The 9068-nt window shown below is 49.9% G+C and overlaps 1 protein-coding gene across 2 annotated transcripts; it reads right to left on the bottom strand.

The window, feature by feature from the left end:
- Positions 1 to 2: 2 nt before the first annotated feature.
- LRRC41 (leucine rich repeat containing 41) lies at positions 3 to 9029 on the bottom strand. 2 transcript variants are annotated; one of them, XM_074832124.1, is made up of 10 exons: positions 8673 to 9029; positions 8500 to 8586; positions 7911 to 7981; positions 5978 to 7142; positions 5326 to 5571; positions 4259 to 4423; positions 3818 to 3916; positions 3203 to 3325; positions 2206 to 2281; positions 3 to 987 (listed from the first exon to the last, which is right to left on the bottom strand). In XM_074832124.1, the coding sequence occupies exons 1-10, from the start codon at positions 8758 to 8760 to the stop codon at positions 753 to 755; spliced, it is 2355 nt and encodes a 784-aa protein (XP_074688225.1). In that variant the 5' UTR covers positions 8761 to 9029; the 3' UTR covers positions 3 to 752. The 2 variants fall into 2 exon arrangements, with proteins under 2 accessions (XP_074688225.1, XP_074688226.1); XM_074832125.1 differs by lacking the exons at positions 8500 to 8586; positions 8673 to 9029 and having other exon boundaries at positions 7871 to 8493.
- Positions 9030 to 9068: the final 39 nt, after the last annotated feature.

The raw sequence follows: 9068 nt of genomic DNA, 5'->3' as shown, positions 1-9068 counted from the left end.
CATTATGGATCTTAATTATATTTTTATTATAAAAATGTTACAAAAACCCAAACTATTCAAAACCTCTGTAGAATGACTGCAGATGTTGGAGAGGGGCAACATGACTGCAAATAAACAGCAAGCTACTTAGTACATAAAGAATTGTATTAATTTTTATGAAGTAAAATTTTCCAAATGTAGAAGGTCAAGGCTAGGGGTGCTTTTAGCTTGTCTGCTACTCCCTTTAAGTGGAGGGAGGAGTTCTTATTTCACAGATCACAGAATGGCTGAAGTTGAAAGGGACCTCAAGGTCATATTGTCCAGTGCTGCTGCTCAAAAGCAAGATCACCTGGAGCTGGTTGCCAAGGACCACAACCAGATGGCTTTTGAGTCTCTCCAACGATGGAGATATTTATTGATGAGACATTGGCTGAAACAATGTGTAATTTGTAACAATACCCAGTGAAATAAATGTTTGTCTAGACATCTGCAGGAAGTCACAGAAGCTCATTTGATATGTGTCCCACTTACCATCTTCTCAGTTTGAATATTTTAAGAGTTTGATCACCTGGAAATACAGCTGTTGACCTATATGGTCTTGTGTATCACTTTACTGTGGTACCCCTTCTTCAGATGAACAGAAAAGTGACAAGAACTGTACTCTGCTTGAACCAGGGGAAGAAAACACCACCTGTGCTCTGAAATAAATATTACTGGCCAAGGACTGAACTGCTTAGTTCAAGCTGACCGGTTTTCTCCTGCTCCTGTGTCCATCACATGACACTGATGTAGTCAGCAAAGGCCTGGGAGGAGTCCCACGAGTCATTGACCACGCTGCACACAGCTTTGAGACGCCGAAGTGCTTCTTGAGCTGTTTCAGCATCCTGGTCCAGCCAATTTTGGAAGAGGCGGAGGTGCGTGAATTGAATCCGTCCCCCTCTCTGCTGGATGTGGTCTTCCAGCTTCTTTGTGAACTCCAGGAGCCCATCAGGTTTGATGCAATTTGAGCTTTCCGTGGAAAGGACAAAGAAAACCCATTAAGAGTCTAGGCTATAATCTGAGCAGTTCAAATTACTGTTCCTTCTAGTAACTGCCAGTGCAGGTACTTGAGGATGTTTCAAAGCAAAGTACAACTTCCTTCAGCAAAACAAAGTGGGAGTGTTCTGTTAGTTTTGATGAAAACCAAAATTTAAGTACAGTAATATGAAGGGCTGAAAGCTTTTTAAAACTAAGGTGGTAACCACTGACAAGTTAAACTCATTATCCTGGCCTTCTTACTACCCACTTAAGTAGACCTAGCTGTGGCTTTAAAATGTTGCTGGACCCAAGTTGCTGGCTAAGCAGTGCCAGGAGCACTTCAGTCTCATAGCAGCTGTCAACCACCTGAACCAAGGGGTCTGGTCCACCCTCCAGGTCAAGGTGCAAGCCTCCGCAGTAAGTGATCATTTAGCTCTTCCTTCTGAGAAAATATGGAGAGCATGTGTCAGGTCCTGGTGTTTCTAGGAGATTGAAAGGTCATTTCTCCTGCATAAATGTGTAAATACATATGAAGTTGCATGCTGGACTTAATCTTGTGAGAGGCATAGTAACAATCAGGAGGAAAGGCTGCTGAAGGAGAGCCATGGTTAAATAAACTGTCAAGCCTGTGTACTCTCAACAACCCGAGTCATTAGGATGTAAAGAAGTGGGGAATAAAATAAGCAAAAAAGTCATTAGCATTACAGAAGTGCCACGCTCTGTGTGCTTCCTGAAGGTTACTGCCTATCTTTATGGCCATTCAGGCTCATGAAGAGAGCAGCAGTTCAGGTTGAGGACCAAAGATGATGAAAGGAATGCAGAGGCATTCACAGGATCTGACAGGGGCAATGACAGTAACCTCTCCCAGAGCTATTCACGCTGATGCCTAAGAATAAATGTACGCAGGGATGTTAGTTCTAACCTACAGCCCAGGAAGGGCTCGCAGCAGCCTCCCAAGGGAGCAGCAAACCAAAGCTGCTTTTAAGATGGAGCTCAACTCATTTATAAAAGGAACAGTGAGATGCCTCAGAGATGCTGGACGTCCCTGAGGTTGTATGTGCCCATTGCAGCATTTCTCTAAGCTTTTCCTGGGGCACATGTTCCCTTGAAGAAGGAACAAAACCATGCTCAGGCTTCTGCTGGCTGAGCCCAGTTCAGCTCTGACCCTCCTGAAACAAGAAATTCAGTGTGTTTAGAGCAGCAGAATACCTGACATCCAGCTGGCAAAGAGAAGAGGAGGAATCTTCAGAGAAAATATCTGCAAGGGCAACCAGCCTGTGATTCCCTAAAAGGGGAGAAATGCAGGTGTTAGATGCAAACTGGAAACTGTCTTAAATATTTAAATGGCCACAGGCTGGGATAATAGTGCAGTAAGGAGGCTGTAAGCATGTTGGTGCAGCACAAAGGGCTCATCTCCACACCCTCAGTTTTGGCCTAAAGCAAATTCACCCCACTGAGCACAGTGTGTTCAAGGCAATGGAAACATCTGCTGATAGGGCAGTTTGTTTCACTAGAAAAATCCTGGTTTTGTTTGAGAAGTCAATATGCAGCATTGTTTTAAAGATGGCCAATAGCACAGGGTTAAACTCAGACCTCAGAAATGAGGTGTATTTCAGATGATCCCAAGCTTTCCCATTTCATTTTGTTAAAAGAACAGCAAACAATCTGGATTTACCTGCAATCATTTCTCAGACAGCTCTACTTGGCCTGTGACCCAAAAAGCCTATCATTTCTTTAAATTCAGTTCCACTTCTTTAACACAAACCCTTCCTTTACTTATCCCCATCCTTCCAGTGGCTGCCAATGGCTTTGAAGGCACAAACCCCCCCAACAGGCAAAATCTGTGCCTCTAGGTAAGAGGCAGTATATCTGCTGCTGGATCTGTTCCTGTTAAGAGTCTGAAGCAAATCAGCGTTCAGTCAAATGTGGAATCCCACTGATACTTGTTTTTGCTGCAGAGAAAAGCAACTGTAATGCCCGTGCAGCACCTGGGCTCTTGGTACATTGCTGAATGCAACTGAAATTCTGCCTTTAAAAAATGAACTCAGTGCTCCTTATGTTGTGAACTAAATCCACTCTGTTCGTGCATGTGTTAAGTCCAGCACAGAGGTCACCAGCTAGTAACAGTCCTAACTCCAACCCTGAAGTTATCTCCAAAAGAGCTGGTCTAAGGTCAAGGACCCATAGCAACATTTACTGTACGCACCAAGGCGATTCCCAGGCAGTTTGAGGCTCTTCAAAGATGAATTTCTTTTCACTGTATTGATTATTTCTGACAAAAACTCAGTAGTAGAGCTTTCAAACAGCCGGCAGAAGGAAAACGTGATTTCTGTGGAAGAAATGGATTGACAGTACGTGTTAGTACTCCCTGCACACTTCATTATTCCGTAATTACATCCTGCAGACAGCTCCAGCCCCTAATCTGTATGCCAGAACAAAGCCTCCCCAGCCGTGATTGCATACAAGAGCACTGCCGCTCTGTCGCAGGAAGAGAGCAGAGATCACATCCAGGGAAGTGGCTTTGCCAGCTGACCCAGTTAAAAGCTGATGTGCTCTGCAGGTGAAAAGTCTTTGTTTTATAGCCAAGACTATGGATTCCTCTCTGCAGCATACACCAGCTTTACAGCTGCTTCCCTCTCTGCCCTGCTGGCACAAAGAACCAGACACGTTCCCACTCTGCCAACAGCTACAGATCTGCTCCAGCGACAGTGACATTTGGCTAAACCTTACACATCTGGAGATCACCTCTTAAACGTCAGCCAGGCAAAAGCAGCCACCTACAGCACATTTCCAGGCACCAGCACCCAGGAGTTTGCTGTACCTTGCAGGATGGGATCCTGAAGCAAAAGCAGAACTTCTTTCTGGTGCTCAGCCAGGTTCACGTCATGAAAACTCAGTTTCTTCAAATTTGGATTACACTCTAAAAGCAAAACAAGTTCTCAGGTGAAGTACTGTATGTCCTGGGGATAAAAAGACCCTGACCCAACTACCAGCTAATGCCCAGAAACTGAGCTGGACTCTGGATAATTTGTGCTGGATTGTGGGTAATTAAAAAGGAACCATCCTGCTGTACAGGATCATTCACATGCTCAGCACAGAAAGTGGGATGGCTGACACCCATTTCCTTTTCTCAGGAGACTTCAAGAATGTCCACACGGAAGAAATGGACCCACCTAAGTTGGCTTCAGGCTCAAGGACGGAAGATCACAGCAGGGAAGCTACTCTGTGTCACAGTGATGCTACCTACAGGTTAGCAGCGTACCTCTGAGCGCCTCCAAAAGGAGGCCAAGCTCCTGAGAACAGGGCAGCGTGGCACTGTCAAGGGACAACTGCTGGAGGGACTTTGACGCCTTGAGCACTGGCAGTAGGAACGCAGTGTGCAGAGGTTCCCTGGGGAATCGGATCTCCAGCTGCTCCAGGCAGCTCTCTAAGGGAAGAAAAAGAAGCAACAATGAAAGAGCTCGGTCTAGAGTGCCTGTCTTCAATGTCGCTGGGTCCTAGAGCAAGGAAGCAGTCTGTGTGCCCAACAGGACTATCATTTAGGTTGGTAGAAAGTGCCTCTGCGACACGGCCTGCCCCACAGAGCACTATGGCAACTCAGCCCTATGGTAACGTAAATCCCTGAAGGCTCATTTCAGGACTCCTGCCAGACCACAAGGCCACCAATTTCTACTGCATTCTGGCAGTTAAACAACGCTTGAGAAAAGGTCACCATTCATGCACAAACCAGTCAGTGTCTTTCCAGAGCACAGCTCTTCAGTGACCTGACTCCATACTTGCTCAGGCTTTCCTTTACTGCTTTTGTGGTCACTCAAGGGCTAATATATCTGGTGAGAGACCTGTGAGCTGAGAATACGCTGCTATAGCTCCCAGACTGTAATCCAGAGGCTTGGGCAGTGCTTTGCCGTCACCTGTGGTATCGTGATGATCAAGAGATGCTTTCCCTCCGCTTAAGGGTCTGTCTAAGGCTTGGAGCCTGACAGTTAATAGGGTGGACAGAGCAGAAGCTCCCAACCGGTTTACCGATCTGGTGGGATATGCTCCCCGTGGGCTGCATGGACAGTCACTGCTAGCAGGCTGTGACTGGCCCCGTACAAGGCTGAAGCTGCAGCGGGTTGGCATACAGCAATAAAATGCTTTGTCCAAGACTCAGGCTCCACAGAGCACGTCACAGCCTGGAAATGACAAACTGCGATGCCATCTAAATCAGAGAGGTGAGGCTATAATTGCTGTAATTGTAATAGTGTAGAGTTCAGATCTACGTGCCAAGCTTTTACAGCTCTATCTGCCTCCCATGTCCTGGTCATCGCTCAGAATGATGATTCCTACCTGGGATTTCTATCTCACTGCAGCTTGGGTTCCCCTCTGGCCTGTTCCCCTCCAGCTGGTTTTTGAGGTCGAAGCTCACTGAGAGCGTGTGGAGCTGGGGAAAGGCGCTCAGGATGCAGCGAACGAGCTCCATGCAAGGCATGTGGGAGAAGACGTCGCTCACGCGCACCACGTGGAGGTGGCAGTCCGAGTGGCGGGAGAGGGCCCGGAGCCCAGAGAGGATGCAGAAGATGTTAGCACCCAGGCCTGGAACAGCATTGTACAGAAAGGTGTTAGCTGTGCCCGTACAGACACCAATGCACGTGCAGCTGGAGCTGCACCAGCGGCCAAGCAACCTAAGTCAAAGGCTAAACACACACACTCTTAAGCTAGACTGAGTATACGGGAGATGGAGATCTGGCTCTTCCCTTCGTCCTCTCTGGATGGCATTTAAGCACAAGGCCAGGGGCTGTTCTGGGGCAGAAGGGCGCCATTCTCTCCCTCAAACAAGTCCCCACGCTCATTAAACATCTCCACTGAAGCCATTCTCAAGATTGGGTACCAATAATCTTACAATGCCCATTCCAGTAAAAATAAAATCAGGGTAAACCTGAGCAATAAGTCAGACCATTAGACCAAAGCTGGCAGGAAGCAACCTGTTCACACCACTAACCGTTGTAAGACAGAACCAAGTTTTCTAAAGACACCCAGGAGCTCAGCAGGTTACTCAGAGTCCGACATGTCTCCCCAGTCAACGGAATGGAGAACAATTCCAGCGTGGACACGCTTCGGAAGCGGTGAGCAGCTTTCAGAGAAAACATTCCAGCAGATCCTCCTCTTTTCTTACAGCCAGCGTGGCCAGTGCATGGAGATCCTGGGGAGGAGCTAGTCCAATTCTCGGCATTTTCTCCCTCTGTGGTGCTGTTTTTGTCGACTAACCCCGAATTATCCTCTCTAGCAACAGTAAAAACAAAATCATACAGGTCTTCCGGGTCAGCATACGGTCCCTTGCTTCGTCTGAGGCAGCGACGTTTCCTCCCCACTGCAGATTTCAGCCGTCTGCGTGTCTTTCGAAGAACGGGGTGACAGGACAGCTGGTCTGAGATGCAACGAGAAGATCCTCCCTGAATGCTGGTGTGGTCACAGGGCACCTTGCTGCTTGCCTCCTCACATGCTTGGTTTCGCAGAGAGGGACTTCTTGGTCCGCAGAGGACAGAGTTCAGATGAGCATCAGCCCTGTATCCCTTCGCCTCCGCACCAGCCTCCTCCAGAGCCCTGGGGGATCCCTTCTGGTTCTCACTATTGCTCCACTCCCTCTCATCGTAATGGCCCCTCTCTGCTTGCTCTTGTCCTGACTCCTGGCCCTGGGCTTTGTCCTCCTTTCTGCAAAGGCCACAGGGGCTGCTGTGATACACGAGGGCATTTCCCGAGCGCCAAAACCCAGCACTCATGCTCAAAATGAGAACGAGAAGCACTGTGTCAGGAACAGGCCAGGAATACATGGACACTTGGCTGACAGAGCCATGGTGAATCAGCCGGTGAAGAAGTAAAACCAGCGAGCGCCTGATGGACTGGTCGGAGGAGAGGAGGTGCTGGAACTTCAGGATCCGCAGGGAGCCAGCCAGGTTTTCAAGCACTTTCTGGTTGTGCTCAGCAGTGAGCTCCACTGCGCCCTGCAGCATGTTGCAGAGGGTAAGCTGGGAAACGTGTGGGGAGCTGTGGAGCAGTGGTGAAAAGTGATGGTCGTTGAGACGCCAGTCAGAGGAAACATCCAAGACACCATGAAGAACGTTTGAGAAGAACGTTTCAAGGAACTTCTTCCTCCAACAGGTTATATTCTGCAGTTAAACAACAGGACCATATTAACAAAATTATCAGCCACATTTTTTCTCATTCTTTTTAAGTTAATTATTGCTACCTGCTAAGCAAAAACTACTGTTAGTGCAACTGTGAATAGTTCTGCACATCCTTCCTCAGTGTATTTGTTCAAAAACAGAGTTACTCTCATCACTCTCTCTTCAACCCCCTTCTTACCTAATTTAAACATATTCAGTGATTTGAAGCTAAGCCATGTTTTTGCCTATTAAAAATCACATCCTCAGGAACTTTCTTCCCAAGTGTCTATTTATAGACTGTGATTGACTATTAACGATTCTTTTGTGATGCTGAATCAATGAAGCTGCTTCAGTTTTCCTACGTAAACCCATTCCTCCAAACTCACTACCTTCTGTAAGTATTTTTCTTGTGCTTTCTAAGGTATCACACATTTTTTTGCCAGCGTAGGTATAAGCATGCTATAAGATACTGGTTTTATTCTCTATTTCACTAAGAATTACATCCCTAAAAACAGGATTTATTCTTTTGGTAAACTCACTGTTGTGAGATGAAGGGTGAGGCTGTACACTACAGTTCCTTTTATGAACCCCATTTCCCAAAATGATTGTACTACCACGGTCATGCCTTGATCCGGAGCTCATGAACAAGCACCAGCAATTGGTCGGAGGTGGCCAGCAGCACTGGCAGCCTTAGAAATGAAACCTCACGGAAGACAGCAGAAACAGGGTACCTGTGTCGTGCCCCTTCTCCCACCGGCGGCGCTTCCTCACCTCCGAGTTGGGTGGCCTGGTTTTCATCACATCATCCCACAACTTGCGCCAGATGGGCTGCGTCGAGAGGCCTGGGGAAAGAGAACAATCAACTGGGAGCTTTCACCCCTTCTCCCTGTCTGAGTGCCCTGCCCTGGAGCTCGCAGGGGCGCTGGACAGACAAGGGGCAGCACTGAGGGGGCACAGACCCAGACCACTGCAGCAAAAGGACGGTGCTTTTTGGTGAGGGGAAGATCATCACCTCTTAAGAGACGGGAGTTAAAAAATGGCAGGTTTTGTCAGCCCTCAAAAGGAGCAGAGTTACAGCCGAGCCCACACCGCCACATGAACCCTGGCTGGGTATGGGATGGGGCTCAAGGTTTTGGACGCAGCGGGGTGTCCAATCCCCGGCGGCAGGGACTGAGCTCCGGCGGTGTCCCCGCCCTGCGTAGAGGGGTTCATCCCTCCGGCCCGGGGCTGCTATTTCCAGCTGGAGAGGTTCGTCCCTCCAGTGCGGGTTCCTCTCTCCAGGCCGGGGGGCATCCCCACAGGGTGTGTGGGGGTTCCGTCCCTCCCCCCAAGCGTTTGTCGCCATCCCCGCCGGTGTCACCTGCTCTCCGCGCGGCTCCCTCAGCTCGCTCGAGGCGGAAGACGGTGAGAAGCGGCAGGAGCCCCCGCAGGAGGTGCCCGGGCAGCGCTGCGGAGAGCCAGAGGAAGACGGCGGCAGGGTGCGGGCAGGCCCCAGGCCCCGCGCCCCGCCGCCCCGCGCCGCCCGCGCCTTACCCCAGACGTCCCGCTCCAGGGCCCCCATGCTGCGGCTCACCGCCGCCGCGCTCAGCGCGAACAAGCTGCGCGGACCCTCCGCCGCCATCGCCTCGCTCAGCGCCGCCGCGCTGCCGCCATCTTGGGAAGGAACACCCCCCGCCCCCCGCGCGCCGCCGCCATCTTGGGAAGAGGAGGGAGCGGGCGGCCATGTTGGGGAGGTCACGTCGAGCGGCCTGCCCTTCCCACGCGGGGCCGGCAGCCAGGCTGAGCCGGCTCCGAGGTTGCGATCCCCAGGAAAAAAGGCAAAAAGAAGGCAGGGAGCGGAGCTGTAGCCATCTTGAGTCGGTCACAGGCGCAGCCGCCGCCGGCTGCCATGTTTGGAAGGGACGCGCCCAGGCCTGAAGCACCACCCCT

Source organism: Strix aluco, chromosome 8 (assembly GCF_031877795.1).
Source record: "Strix aluco isolate bStrAlu1 chromosome 8, bStrAlu1.hap1, whole genome shotgun sequence".
Taxonomy (NCBI): Eukaryota; Metazoa; Chordata; class Aves; order Strigiformes; family Strigidae; genus Strix; species Strix aluco.
Note: the sequence above shows the minus strand (reverse complement) of the source record. Positions and strands in the feature narration are given on the sequence as shown.